Here is a 15,481-nt window from a genome sequence, read left to right as displayed (position 1 = left end):
TCTAGTGTATATAGTCTAGTGTATATAGTCTAGTGTATATAGTCTAGTGTATATAGTCTAGTGTATATAGTCTAGTGTATAGGATAGTCTGGTGTATATAGTCTAGTGTATATAGTCTAGTGTATATAGTCTGGTGTATATAGTCTGGTGTATATAGTCTAGTGTATATAGTCTAGTGTATATAGTCTAGTGTATATAGTCTGGTGTATATAGTCTGGTGTATATAGTCTGGTGTATATAGTCTAGTGTATATAGTCTGGTGTATATAGTCTGGTGTATATAGTCTAGTGTATATTGTCATTGTGTGACGCAGGCCTGTATTGTTTCTCTGTAACAGTACAGGTTACCTGGGTCTCTGACTAATGGATGTCCTTTGTATCTGTCATACAAGGTGTGTGTGTGTGTGTGTGTGTGTGTGTGTGTGTGTGTGTGTGTGTGTGTGTGTGTGAGAGAAATCATTTGAATGGTGATTGTGCTGTGTAGAAATGATGCGTTATCTTTGAATTTTTTTGTACGTAGCAAACGTGTGTGTGTGTGTGTGTGTGTGTGTGTGTGTGTGTGTGTGTGTGTGTCTGTCTGTCTGTGTTGAATCCTGTCTGTCTGTGTTGAACCCTGTCTGTCTGTCTGTCAGTCTGTCTGTGGAGTTGTCTGTGTTGAACCCTGTCTGTCTGTCTGTGTTGAACCCTATTTTTTGTGTTGATTTTTTTATGTCTTTGTAAAAAAAAAAATGTGTTGCCTCTGTCTGTGACACACACACACTGTGTTGACACACACACACCTGTCTGTCTGTCTGTGTTGACCCTGTCTGTCTGTCTGTGTTGACACCCTGTCTGTCTGTCTGTCTGTGCTGACCCTGTCTGTCTGTCTGTCTGTCTGTCTGTCTGTCTGTCTGTCTGTGTTGAACCCTGTATGTCTGTCTGTCTGTGTTGAACCCTGTCTGTCTGTCTGTGTTGATCCCTCTGCAGCAAAGCTGGGACTGCAGGCCCTGAGAATAACATGATACTGGAAGAGCTGTCTCTGTGGAACCCTGTCTGTCTGTCTTGAACCCTGATAGTCTGAACTGTCTGTCTGTGTTGAACCCTGTCTGTCTGTCTGTTGAATCCTGTCTGTCTGTGTGTTGAACCCTGTCTGTCTGTCTGTCTGTGTTGAACCCTGTCTGTCTGTGTTGAACCCTGTCTGTCTGTCTGTGCTGAACCCTGTCTGTCTGTGTTGAACCCTGTCTGTCTGTCTGTCTGTCTGTCTGTCTGTCTGTCTGTCTGTGTTGAACCCTGTATGTCTGTCTGTCTGTCTGTGCTGAACCCTGTCTGTCTGTGTTGAATCCTGTCTGTCTGTGCTGAACCCTGTCTGTCTGTCTGTCTGTCTGTCTGTCTGTCTGTCTGTCTGTCTGTGTTGAACCCTGTCTGTCTGTCTGTGTGAACCCTGTCTGTCTGTCTGTGTTGAACCCAGATGTCTGTCTGTCTGTGTTGAACCCTGTCCTGTCTGTCTGTGTTGAACCCTGTCTGTCTGTCTGTCTGTTTGAACCCTGTCTGTCTGTGTTGAACCCTGTCTGTCTGTCTGTCTGTGTTGAACCCTGTCTGTCTGTCTGTCTGTCTCTGTCTGTGTTGAACTGTCTGTCTGTCTGTGTTGAACCCTGTCTGTCTGTGTTGAACCCTGTCTGTCTGTCTGTGTCTGTCTGTGTTGAATCCTGTCTGTCTGTCTGTCTGTTGTCTGTGTTTGAACCCTGTCTGTCTGTCTGTGTTGTCTGTGTTGAACCCTGTCTGTCTGTGTTGAACCCTGTCTGTCTGTCTGTCTGTTGAACCCTGTCTGTCTGTCTGTGTTGAACCCTGTCTGTCTGTCTGTGTTGAACCCTGTCTGTCTGTCTGTCTGTGTTGAACCCTCTGTCTGTCTGTGTTGAACCCTGTCTGTCTGTCTGTGTTGAACCCTGTCTGTCTGTCTGTCTGTGTTGAACCCTGTCTGTCTGTCTGTGTGAACCCTGTCTGTCTGTCTGTGTTGAACCCTGTCTGTCTGTCTGTGTTGAATCCTGTCTGTCTGTGTTGAATCCTGTCTGTCTGTGTTGAACCCTGTCTGTCTGTCTGTCTGTTGAACCCTGTCTGTCTGTCTGTCCCTGTCTGTCTGTCTGTGTTGAACCCTGTCGTCTGTCTGTCTGTGTTGAATCCTGTCTGTCTGTCTGTTGAACCCTGTCTGTCTGTCTGTGTTGAACCCTGTCTGTGTTGAACTGTCTGTCTGTCTGTTGAACCCTGTCTGTCTGTCTGTCTGTGTTGAATCCTTCTGAACCCTGTCTGTCTGTCTGTCTGTCTGTGTTGAACCCTGTCTGTCTGTCTGTCTGTCTGTCTGTCTCTGTTGAACCCTGTCTGTCTGTCTGTCTGTCTGTGTTGAACCCTGTCTGTCTGTCTGTGTTGAACCCTGTCTGTCTGTGTTGAACCCTGTCTGTCTGTCTGTCTGTCTGTCTGTGTTGAACCCTGTCTGTCTGTCTTGAACCTGTCTGTTGTCTGTGTTGAACCCTGTCTGTCTGTGTTGAACCCTGTCTGTCTGTCTGTGTTGAACCCTGTCTCTCTGTCTGTGTTGAACCCTGTCTGTCTGTGTTGAACCCTGTCTGTCTGTGTTGAATCCTGTCTGTCTGTGTTGAATCCTGTCTGTCTGTCTGTGTTGAACCCTGTCTGTCTGTCTGTCTGTGTTGAACCCTGTCTGTCTGTCTGTTGAACCTGTCTGTCTGTCTGTCTGTCTGTGTTGAACCCTGTCTGTCTGTCTGTGTTGAATCCTGTCTGTCTGTCTGTGTTGAACCCTGTCTGTCTGTGTTGAACCCTGTCTGTCTGTCTGTGTTGAACCCTGTCTGTCTGTCTGTGTTGAACCCTGTCTGTCTGTCTGTGTTGAACCCTGTCTGTCTGTCTGTGTTGAACCCTGTCTGTCTGTGTTGAACCCTGTCTGTCTGTCTGTGTTGAACCTGTCTGTCTGTCTGTGTCTGAACCCTCTGTCTGTCTGTCTGTCTGTTGAATCCTGTCTGTCTGTCTGTCTGTCTGTGTTGAACCCTGTCTGTCTGTCTGTGTTGAACCCTGTCTGTCTGTCTGTGTCTGAACCCTGTCCTGTCTGTCTGTCTGTCTGTCTGTGTTGAATCCTGTCTGTCTGTCTGTGTTGAACCCTGTCTGTCTGTCTGTCTGTCTGTGTCTGTGTTTGAACCCTGTCTGTCTGTCTGTGTTGAATCTGTCTGTCTGTGTCTGTTTGAACCCTGTCTGTCTGTCTGTGTTGAACCTGTCTGTCTGTGTTGAACCCTGTCTGTCTGTGTTGAACCCTGTCTGTCTGTCTGTGTTGAATCCTGTCTGTTTGTCTGTGTTGAACCCTGTCTGTCTGTCTGTGTTGAATCCTGTTTGTCTGTGCTGAATCATGTTTGTCTGCCTGTTCTGAATCCTGTCTGTTGTTTTTGCCAGTGGAGACGAGGAGGTGGTGAATGATTACCCAGAACCCCTCATGGTGTTGGAGGGGATGGTCACTGCAGTGCACAACCATGTCCAGAGCGGGTGAGAGAGACTCAACCACACACTGCTTTACAGCTACTGCTCTAACACACACATAACACGTATCTGTCTGTCTGTCTGTCTGTATCTCTGTCTGTCTGTCTGTATCTCTGTCTGTCTGTATGTCTGTCTGTATCTCTGCCTGTCTGTCTGCCTGTCTGTCTGCCTGTCTGTCTGCCTGTCTGCCTGCCTGTCTGCCTGTCTGTCTGTCTGTATCTCTGTCTGTCTGTATCTCTGTCTGTCTGTATCTCTGTCTGTCTGTCTGTCTGTCTGTATCTCTGTCTGTCTGTATGTCTGTCTGTATCTCTGTCTGTCTGTCTGTCTGTCTGTCTGTATCTCTGTCTGTCTGTATCTCTGTCTGTCTGTCTGTCTGTCTGTCTCGCTGTCTGTCTGTCTGTATCTCTGTATCTCTGTCTGTCTGTCTGTATCTCTGTCTGTCTGTATCTCTGTCTGTCTGTATCTCTGTCTGTCTGTATCTCTGTCTGTCTGTCTGTCTCGCTGTCTGTCTGTCTCGCTGTCTGTCTGTCTCGCTGTATCTCTGTCTCTGTCTGTCTGTCTGTCTCGCTGTCTGTCTGTCTGTATCTCTGTCTCTCTGTATCTCTGTCTGTCTGTCTGTCTGTCTGTTTCTCTGTCTGTCTGTATCTCTGTCTGTCTGTATCTCTGTCTGTCTGTATCTCTGTCTGTCTGTCTCTGTCTGTCTGTCTGTCTGTATCTCTGTCTGTCTGTCTGTATCTCTGTCTGTCTGTCTGTCTCGCTGTCTGTCTGTCTGTATCTCTGTCTGTCTGTATCTCTGTCTGTCTGTCTGTCTCGCTGTCTGTCTGTCTCGCTGTCTGTCTGTCTCGCTGTATCTCTGTCTCTGTCTGTCTGTCTGTCTCGCTGTCTGTCTGTCTGTATCTCTGTCTCTCTGTATCTCTGTCTGTCTGTCTGTCTGTCTGTTTCTCTGTCTGTCTGTATCTCTGTCTGTCTGTATCTCTGTCTGTCTGTATCTCTGTCTGTCTGTCTGGCTGTCTGTCTGTCTGTCTGTATCTCTGTCTCTGTCTGTCTGTATCTCTGTCTGTCTGTCTGTCTCGCTGTCTGTCTGTCTGTATCTCTGTCTCTCTGTATCTCTGTCTGTCTGTCTGTCTGTCTGTCTGTATCTCTGTCTGTCTGTATCTCTGTCTGTCTGTATCTCTGTCTGTCTGTCTCGCTGTCTGTCTGTCTGTGTCTGTCTGCTGTCTGTCTGTATCTCTGTCTCTGTCTGTCTGTCTGTCTGTCTCGCTGTCTGTCTGTCTGTCTCGCTGTCTGTCTGTCTCTGTCTGTCTGTCTGTATCTCTATCTCGCTGTCTGTCTGTCTGTCTCGCTGTCTGTCTGTCTGTCTCGCTGTCTGTCTCGCTGTCTGTCTGTCTGTCTCGCTGTCTGTATCTCTGTCTTTCTGTCTGTCTGTCTGGCTGTCTGTCTGTCTGTCTGTCTGTGTGTCTGGTCTGTCTGTCTGTCTCTCTGTCTGTATATATCTCTGTTTGTTTCTGTATCTGTCTCTGTATCTCTGTCTGACTGACTGACTGACTGACTCTGTCTCTCTGTCTCCCAGTGACTCTGTGGTCAGTTCTGATGACCTGTTGGCGTGGTTACGACCGTTCTGCAGTGATGGCTCTCGTGCGGTGCGACCACGTATCGAGGTTCTGCAGATTCTGGAGAATAACTTCAGTCTGAGGGACAGTGACGTTCATCTGCTGCTACTCTACAGGACCCAAGCTGTACTGAAGGACTTACAGGTAACACTCATTCTAGGACAACCAACAACAACGACAACAACAACAACAACAACATTTTGGTCTATCCAGAGTCGTCTGATCTTTTGACCAATTGACGGGTGAAATGTTTTTAAACGTTTATTTTTCCACACCCTTTATGCGTTATAATAAAATAAAACATTGTGCTCTTGTCTGATGCTTTAAGCACACTGTTTAATGATATAACACAAACGACTCAAGAGGGAGCCAGAGATCAAGATGAGCAATAATCCTGTTCCTGACCGTGCTCCTCCTGCTTCCCAGATTCTGCCGTTACGCTCCTGGAGTCATCGGCTCCACCAGGGGTCGGCAACCTTTCTCGTTCTGCCAATTTATCGTACCGTTTCTACCGATCTCGTGTGGAATTTATCGTACCGTTTGCGCCAGTTATGATTTTTCATATGCACTACAAATCAAAAAGGTATCTAGTGCAAGAGTGCCTGCCTCTGCCAAATGGACAGATTGTATGACAGCCTCCACCGTGAGTCATTGGCAGCTGAAGAACTTAGCGCAGAATGCAGAGAGAGGCCTATATACCAATGCATGTAACTGATATTGCCAACTAGGGGTAAAAATAGCCGACATGAAGCCAACAAATGAAAATATTGCAGGTAGAAAATATCCTGATTAAAAAGACTGATCCTATATATCACATTGGCTTAGCATGGCAGTTAGTTCATGTTCTTTCAATCGCATTCTACTCTTCCTGTCTGCATCGAACTTGAAACATTGTATCAACTGGGACCGACTCAAAGCTTGCACGAGCAAACTAGCAACATTGTATCAACTGGGACCGACTCAAAGCTTGCACGAGCAAACTAGCAACATTGTATCAACTGGGACCGACTCGAAACTTGCACGAGCAAAATAGCAACATTGTATCAACTGGGACCGACTCAAAGCTTGCACGAGCAAACTAGCAACATTGTATCAACTGGGACCGACTCGAAGCTTGCACGACCAAACTAGCAACATTGTATCAACTGGGACCGACTCGAAGCTTGCACGAGCAAACTAGCAACATTGTATCAACTGGGACTGACTCAAAGCTTGCACGACCAAACTAGCAACATTGTATCAACTGTTCTGGGGCCTTAGTTTCACGCTCCAGTTAGCCCCCGGGTTTCCGTTATGGAAATGTGGAGCCGGACATTTGAAAAATTTGCCGGACCCATAATGCACTGGGTGTGTAACCTGATCAGGGCGTCCCCCCACGGTGCTCATGATGATCACATTTACATGATGGTAATTCATATTAACAGGACATGCCGGTCCAGAATGCAACACTGTGCGGTCCTTACGACCGAGTTCAGATGTATATGTATAGTGTAGAGGCCTGGGCAATAACATGGCTGAGTGAGTATAGTGTAGAGGCCTGGGCTATAGGTTGGCTGAGTGAGTATAGTGTAGAGGCCTGGGCTATAGGTTGGCTGAGTGAGTATAGTGTAGAGGCCTGGGCTACAGGTTGGCTGAGTGAGTATAGTGTAGAGGCCTGGGCTATAGGTTGGCTGAGTGAGTATAGTGTAGAGGCCTGGGCTACAGGTTGGCTGAGTGAGTATAGTGTAGAGGCCTGGGCAATAGGAGCCAATAAGATAGTCTATAGGTCTGATGCTCCCTGCTAGAGCCAATAAGATAATCTATAGGGCTGATGCTCTCTGCTAGAGCCAATAAGGTAGGCTATAGGCCTGATGCTCTCTGCTAGAGCCAATAAGATAATCTATAGGGCTGATGCTCTCTGCTAGAGCCAATAAGGTAGGCTATAGGCCTGATGCTCTCTGCTAGAGCCAATAAGGTAGGCTATAGGCCTGATGCTCTCTGCTAGAGCCAATAAGATAATCTATAGGCCTGATGCTCTCTGCTAGAGCCAATAAGGTAGGCTATAGGCCTGATGCTCTCTGCTAGAGCCAATAAGGTAGGCTATAGGCCTGATGCTCTCTGCTAGAGCCAATAAGGTAGGCTATAGGCCTGATGCTCTCTGCTAGAGCCAATAAGGTAGGCTATAGGCCTGATGCTCTCTGCTAGAGCCAATAAGGTAGGCTATAGGCCTGATGCTCTCTGCTAGAGCCAATAAGATAATCTATAGGCCTGATGCTCTCTGCTAGAGCCAATAAGATAGGCTATAGGCCTGATGCTCTCTGCTAGAGCCAATAAGGTAGGCTATAGGCCTGATGCTCTCTGCTAGAGCCAATAAGGTAGGCTATAGGCCTGATGCTCTCTGCTAGAGCCAATAAGGTAGGCTATAGGCCTGATGCTCTCTGCTAGAGCCAATAAGGTAGGCTATAGGCCTGATGCTCTCTGCTAGAGCCAATAAGATAATCTATAGGCCTGATGCTCTCTGCTAGAGCCAATAAGATAGGCTATAGGCCTGATGCTCTCTGCTAGAGCCAATAAGGTAGGCTATAGGCCTGATGCTCTCTGCTAGAGCCAATAAGATAATCTATAGGCCTGATGCTCTCTGCTAGAGCCAATAAGAGCCAATTGTTGTTCGCTCCACTAAAAGACAGATTCACGTATTTTCATCGTCTTCTCTTTACAACAATAGCCGTTTGCTTTCCAAACTATATTTTTCTGCGATTTGTATTTTGAAGTGTTTCCATATGAACGGTTTTGATTGACAGGTCCAAGTTGCCCACAGGCCTGGCTGGACACCTCTCTACTTTTCACAGACAGTCCCAACTCAACAATCGTCTCGTGTTGCTGCCTTTCCTTTCGACTGCAGGAAATGCCATTTCATGTTTGAAATTGGTGTGGGAGATATAAGTCTCCAACTTCAGCGATTTTTGCAATTCGTTCCAGTCACTGGCAGCAGAGAACTGGAACGAAAGGCTGCCAAATGAGGCTTTAGGGATGATCAGTGAGATACACCTGCTGGAGCGCGTGCTTCGGGTGGGTGTTGCCATCGTGACCAGTGACCTGAGATAAGGCGGAGCTTTACCTAGCACCTACCTGTACATGACCTGGAGCCAGTGGGTCTGGCGACGAATATGTAGCGAGGGCCAGCCGACTAGAGCATACAGGTCTCAGTGGTGGGTGGTATAATGTGCTTTAGTGACAAAACGGATGGCACTGTGATAAACTGCATCCAGTTTGCTGAGAAGAGTGTTGGAAGCTATTTTGTAGATGACATCGCCAAAGTCGAGGATCGGTAGGATAGTCAGTTTTACTAGGGTAAGTTTGGCGGCGTGAGTGAAGGAGGCTTTGTTGCGGAATAGAAAGCCGACTCTTGATTTGATTTTCGATTGGAGATGTTTGATATGAGTCTGGAAGGAGAGTTTACAGTCTAGCCAGACACCTAGGTACTTATAGATGTCCACATATTCAAGGTCGGAACCATCCAGGGTGGTGATGCTAGTCGGGCGTGCGGGTGCAGGCAGCGATCGGTTGAAAAGCATGCATTTGGTTTTACTCGCGTTTAAGAGCAGTTGGAGGCCACGGAAGGAGTGTTGTATGGCATTGAAGCTCGTTTGGAGGTTAGATAGCACAGTGTCCATTTATATAGACAGGAGTAGGGTTAATTAGGCTAAATTAATTTTTGGCAATTTAATTCAATTTACTAAAGGAATGCTTATCTTCCCCTAGCCTTATGGACTCACTGCCGATGAGTCCATGATGTCAATCTACCGTCCCCCACAGTAGAAACGTTGACCTATTCTATTGGTCAGCTTGTGGATAAAGAAATAGCCCAAACTGACTCTGGGACAGTTGTGGGACGGTCGAGCCCAAATTCATACGACCAGTAGGCTTAGGTTACATACGACCAGTAGGCTTAGGTTACATACGACCAGTAGGCTTAGGTTACATACGACCAGTAGGCTTAGTTTACATACGACCAGTAGGCTTAGTTTACATACGACCAGTAGGCTTAGGTTACATACGACCAGTAGTCTTAGGCTACATACGACCAGTAGGCTTAGGCTACATACGACCAGTAGGCTTAGGTTACATACGACCAGTAGGCTTAGGTTACATACGACCAGTAGGCTTAGGTTACATACGACCAGTAGGCTTAGGCTACATACGACCAGTAGGCTTAGGCTACATACGACCAGTAGGCTTAGGCTACATACGACCAGTAGGCTTAGGCTACATACGACCAGTAGGCTTAGTTTACATACGACCAGTAGGCTTAGTTTACATACGACCAGTAGGCTTAGGTTACATACGACCAGTAGGCTTAGTTTACATACGACCAGTAGGCTTAGTTTACATACGACCAGTAGGCTTAGGTTACATACGACCAGTAGTCTTAGGCTACATACGACCAGTAGGCTTAGGCTACATACGACCAGTAGGCTTAGGCTACATACGACCAGTATGCTTAGGCTACATACGACCAGTAGGCTTAGGCTACATACGACCAGTAGGCTTAGTTTACATACGACCAGTAGGCTTAGGCTACATACGACCAGTAGGCTTAGGTTACATAGAAAAGCAATGAGGCTGATGTAACCGATCAGAACGTTTAGCTTAAAATGTCGATAAACTATTATTTATTCACGTTATAAGCACAGCAATGCGCACAACACAGTAGGCTACGAGCGAATGTGCATTTGTCTTCCGAACAATGAAAGAAAGTTAATAACCAATAGAACATGAGTGAAATAGACTACTGGTTTCAATGGTATATAGACGTCTTTATGAAATAGACTACTGGTTTCAATGGTATATAGACGTCTTTATGAAATAGACTACTGGTTTCAATGGCATATAGAAGTCTTTATGAAATAGACTACTGGTTTCAATGGTATATAGAAGTCTTTATGAAATAGACTACTGGTTTCAATGGCATATAGAAGTCTTTATGAAATAGACTACTGGTTTCAATGGTATATAGAAGTCTTTATGAAACAATAGACTACTGGTTTCAATGGTATATAGAAGTCTTTATGAAATAGACTACTGGTTTCAATGGTATATAGACGTCTTTATGAAATAGACTACTGGTTTCAATGGCATATAGAAGTCTTTATGAAACAATAGACTACTGGTTTCAATGGTATATAGAAGTCTTTATGAAATAGACTACTGGTTTCAATGGTATATAGACGTCTTTATGATATAGACTACTGGTTTCAATGGTATATAGAAGTCTTTGTGAAATAGACTACTGGTTTCAATGGTATATAGAAGTCTTTAATAAATAGACTACTGGTTTCAATGGTATATAGAAGTCTTTATGAAATAGACTACTGGTTTCAATGGTATATAGAAGTCTTTAATAAATAGACTACTGGTTTCAATGGTATATAGAAGTCTTTATGAAATAGACTACTGGTTTCAATGGTATATAGAAGTCTTTAATAAATAGACTACTGGTTTCAATGGTATATAGAAGTCTTTATGAAATAGACTACTGGTTTCAATGGTATATAGAAGTCTTTATGAAATAGACTACTGGTTTCAATGGTATATAGAAGTCTTTATGAAATAGACTACTGGTTTCAATGGTATATAGAAGTCTTTATGAAATAGACTACTGGTTTCAATGGTATATAGAAGTCTTTATGAAATAGACTACTGGTTTCAATGGTATATAGAAGTCTTTATGAAATAGACTACTGGTTTCAATGGTATATAGAAATAGACTCTTTATGAAATAGACTACTGGTTTCAATGGTATATAGAAGTCTTTATGAAATAGACTACTGGTTTCAATGGTATATAGAAGTCTTTAATAAATAGACTACTGGTTTCAATGGTATATAGAAGTCTTTAATAAATAGACTACTGGTTTCAATGGTATATAGAAGTCTTTAATAAATAGACTACTGGTTTCAATGGTATATAGAAGTCTTTAATAAATAGACTACTGGTTTCAATGGTATATAGAAGTCTTTAATAAATAGACTACTGGTTTCAATGGTATATAGAAGTCTTTATGAAATAGACTACTGGTTTCAATGGTATATAGAAGTCTTTAATAAATAGACTACTGGTTTCAATGGTATATAGAAGTCTTTAATAAATAGACTACTGGTTTCAATGGTATATAGAAGTCTTTAATAAATAGACTACTGGTTTCAATGGTATATAGAAGTCTTTATTAAATCATTCACAATTGTATTCATCGGCTTTTCTACCTTTTAACGTCCAAAAGCGAATGCAATTGAACTTATTTTATCAAATTGCTTGGTGTTCCAAGGCAAATATTGTTGCATACCAGCCGATGCCTGTCTTCGATATGGACCTGCTTAATGGATGAGTCCCCTGTCGACCAACAGCCTAGCAACCAGACAATCTCTGTCGACCAACAGCCTAGCAACCAGACAATCTCTGTCGACCAACAGCCTAGCAACCAGACAATCTCTGTCGACCAACAGCCTAGCAACCAGACAATCTCTGTCGACCAACAGCCTAGCAACCAGACAATCTCTGTCGACCAACAGCCTAGCAACCAGACAATCTCTGTCGGCCAACAGCCTAGCAACCAGACAATCTCTGTCGACCAACAGCCTAGCAACCAGACAATCTCTGTCGGCCAACAGCCTAGCAACCAGACAATCTCTGTCGGCCAACAGCCTAGCAACCAGACAATCTCTGTCGGCCAACAGCCTAGCAACCAGACAATCTCTGTCGGCCAACAGCCTAGCAACCAGACAATCTCTGTCGGCCAACAGCCTAGCAACCAGACAATCTCTGTCGGCCAACAGCCTAGCAACCAGACAATCTCTGTCGGCCAACAGCCTAGCAACCAGACAATCTCTGTCGGCCAACAGCCTAGCAACCAGACAATCTCTGTCGGCCAACAGCCTAGCAACCAGACAATCTCTGTCGTCCAACAGCCTAGCAACCAGACAATCTCTGTCGACCAACAGCCTAGCAACCAGACAATCGATCAGTCGACTAAATGGGGTCAGCCCTGACACAAACAAACAGGCGTCATCGCCGTGGGCGGCTGGTCTGTTTCTGTCTAGACAGGTGTGGGCTTGCGCTGGTTTACTGATTGGGAACACTCCTTACGTTAGGCCCACTGTACAGAGCACATACAGTCAGACCTAGATCTACAAAATGTCTTCATGAATGTTTGTGAAAACAACACTGAGTGTGAACCGCTCTCATAAGAAGCACTGTAATAGACTGCTTTCCTCCTGCAGTCTGACATTTACATTTAAGTCATTTAGCAGACGCTCTTATCCAGAGCGACTTACAAATTGACATGGGGAGTCTCTTTTCCCTGGGTGTTTTCCTCCTGCAGTCTGACATGGGGGGTCTCTTTTCCCTGGGTGTTTTCCTCCTGCAGTCTGACATGGAGAGTCTCTTTTCCCTGGGTCTTTTCCTCCTGCAGTCTGACATGGGGAGTCTCTTTTCCCTGGGTGTTTTCCTCCTGCAGTCTGACAGGGGAGTCTCTTTTCCCTGGGTGTTTTCCTCCTGCAGTCTGACATGGGGAGTCTCTTTTCCCTGGGTGTTTTCCTCCTGCAGTCTGACATGGGGAGTCTCTTTTCCCTGGGTGTTTTCCTCCTGCAGTCTGACATGGGGGGTCTCTTTTCCCTGGGTGTTTTCCTCCTGCAGTCTGACATGGGGAGTCTCTTTTCCCTGGGTGTTTTCCTCCTGCAGTCTGACTGACATGGGGGTCTCTTTTCCCTGGGTGTTTTCCTCCTGCAGTCTGACATGGGGAGTCTCTTTTCCCTGGGTGTTTTCCTCCTGCAGTCTGACATGGGGGGTCTCTTTTCCCTGGTTGTTCTCCTCCTGCAGTCTGACATGGGGAGTCTCTTTTCCCTGGGTGTTCTCCTCCTGCAGTCTGACATGGGGAGTCTCTTTTCCCTGGGTGTTTTCCTCCTGCAGTCTGGGGGAGTGGGGAGTTGAGAGGCAGTGAGAGATCCTTCTGATGCCCCTCTTCTTGGGGTGGGGGGTGAGCGGGACATGGGGATGGGGACAGGGCTGGGGGAGTGGGGGAGTTGAGAGGCAGTGAGAGATCCTTCTGATGCCCCTCTTCTTGGGGGGGGGGGAGCGGGAAATGGGGATGGTTATAGGGAGAGACCGATGACGAGGGAGGGAGGGAGAGGAAAGATGAGTTTTGGAGTTTTCCCCCTCTGCCCCCCAGTCCCCGAACTAATCAGTACAGCTCTGCCATTGTCGCTCCGGCTGGGCATGCCACACACACACACTAAAATACCATAAACCACACACACACACACTAAAATGGCATAAACCAGGCGCACACACACACACACACTAAAATACCATAAACCACACACACACACTAAAATACCATAACCTACACACACACTCACACACTAAAATACCATAAACCACACGCACACAAACACACACACACACACTAAAATACCATAAACCACACACACACACACAGAAGCACGCATGTACGAACGCACCACACAACCCTCCCGCACACACACACAGACCGCAGATGTTGAGTATTAATGAGTCCAATTCAAATCTTGACATTCGGGCAGTGGGGGAGTGAGGGACAGTGAGATTTTGTGACTTCATTGACAGAGGGGAAATTAAATGTCTGTCCTCATCTCTCTGTGTCCTGTCTGTCTGAGGGAGAGTCTGTCCTCATCTCTCTCAGGGTCCTGTCTGTCTGCGGGAGAGTCTGTCCTCATCTCTCTCAGGGTCCTGTCTGTCTGCGGGAGAGTCTGTCCTCATCTCTCTCAGGGTCCTGTCTGTCTGAGGGAGAGTCTGTCCTCATCTCTCTCAGGGTCCTGTCTGTCTGAGGGAGAGTCTGTCCTCATCTCTCTCAGGGTCCTGCCTGTCCTCATCTCTCTGTGTCCTGTCTGTCTGAGCGAGAGTCTGTCCTCATCTCTCTCAGGGTCCTGTCTGTCTGAGGGAGAGTCTGTCCTCATCTCTCTCAGGGTCCTGTCTGTCTGAGGGAGAGTCTGTCCTCATCTCTCTCAGGGTCCTGTCTGTCTGAGGGAGAGTCTGTCCTCATCTCTCTCAGGGTCCTGTCTGTCCTCATCTCTCTCAGGGTCCTATCTGTCTGAGGGAGAGTCTGTCCTCATCTCTCTCAGGGTCCTGTCTGTCTGTGGGAGAGTCTGTCCTCATCTCTCTCAGGGTCCTGTCTGTCCTCATCTCTCTCAGTGTCCTGTCTGTCTGAGGGAGAGTCTGTCCTCATCTCTCTCAGGGTCCTGTCTGTCTGTGGGAGAGTCTGTCCTCATCTCTCTCAGGGTCCTGTCTGTCTGTGGGAGAGTCTGTCCTCATCTCTCTCAGGGTCCTGTCTGTCTGAGGGAGAGTCTGTCCTCATCTCTCTGGGTCCTGTCTGTCCTCATCTCTCTCAGGGTCCTGTCTGTCTGAGGGAGAGTCTGTCCTCATCTCTCTCAGGGTCCTGTCTGTCCTCATCTCTCTCAGGGTCCTGTCTGTCTGAGGGAGAGTCTGTCCTCATCTCTCTCAGGGTCCTGTCTGTCCTCATCTCTCTCAGGGTCCTGTCTGTCTGAGGGAGAGTCTGTCCTCATCTCTCTCAGGGTCCTGTCTGTCTGAGGGAGAGTCTGTCCTCATCTCTCTCAGGGTCCTGTCTGTCTGAGGGAGAGTCTGTCCTCATCTCTCTCAGGGTCCTGTCTGTTTGCGGGAGAGTCTGTCCTCATCTTTCTCAGGGTCCTAAGAGCGTAATTAAATTGTTGCCAGCAGCACAGTTCGTCACCAACGCCCTGGATAACATGAAAACAGCCTAACCAGCTCTGCTTAGGGAGAGTGAGGTGTTGTCTCGTTTGTGTCTGGAAGCAGCTTGGGTGCTTGACTGTCGTCGTGAGGTCAGAACGCTCGGTGGGGCTGGAAGCGTCAGAGGGTGTGAACGATGCTGAATGGGTGGGGCTAAAGCTTCAGAGGGTGTGAACGATGCTGAATGGGTGGGGCTAAAACTTCAGAGGGTGTGAACGATGCTGAATGGGTGGGGCTAAAGCTTCAGGGGGTGTGAACGATGCTGAATGGGTGGGGCTAAAGCTTAAGAGGGTGTGAACGATGCTGAATGGGTGGGGCTAAAGCTTAAGAGGGTGTGAACGATGTTGAATGGGTGGGGCTAAAGCTTAAGAGGGTGTGAACGATGCTGAATGGGTGGGGCTAAAGCTTCAGAGGGTGTGAACGATGTTGAATGGGTGGGGCTAAAGCTTCAGAGGGTGTGAACGATGCTGAATGGGTGGGGCTAAAGCTTCAGAGGGTGTGAATGATGCTGAATGGGTGGGGCTAAAGCTTCAGAGGGTGTGAACGATGCTGAATGGGTGGGGCCAAAGCTTCAGAGGGTGTGAACGA

General features: G+C 46.7%; 1 protein-coding gene across 1 annotated transcript in view; it reads left to right on the top strand.

The window, feature by feature from the left end:
- nbas (NBAS subunit of NRZ tethering complex) overlaps window positions 1-15,481 on the top strand; it is a 337,178-nt gene that overhangs the window by 296,595 nt on the left and 25,102 nt on the right. Inside the window, 2 exon segments of the mRNA XM_065026122.1 lie at window positions 3,423-3,512; window positions 5,077-5,260. Of these exon segments, the coding sequence (XP_064882194.1) occupies window positions 3,423-3,512; window positions 5,077-5,260 (274 nt within the window).

Source organism: Oncorhynchus nerka, linkage group LG13 (assembly GCF_034236695.1).
Source record: "Oncorhynchus nerka isolate Pitt River linkage group LG13, Oner_Uvic_2.0, whole genome shotgun sequence".
Lineage (NCBI taxonomy): Eukaryota > Metazoa > Chordata > Actinopteri > Salmoniformes > Salmonidae > Oncorhynchus > Oncorhynchus nerka.
This window is presented reverse-complemented; position numbering and strand designations above follow the sequence as displayed.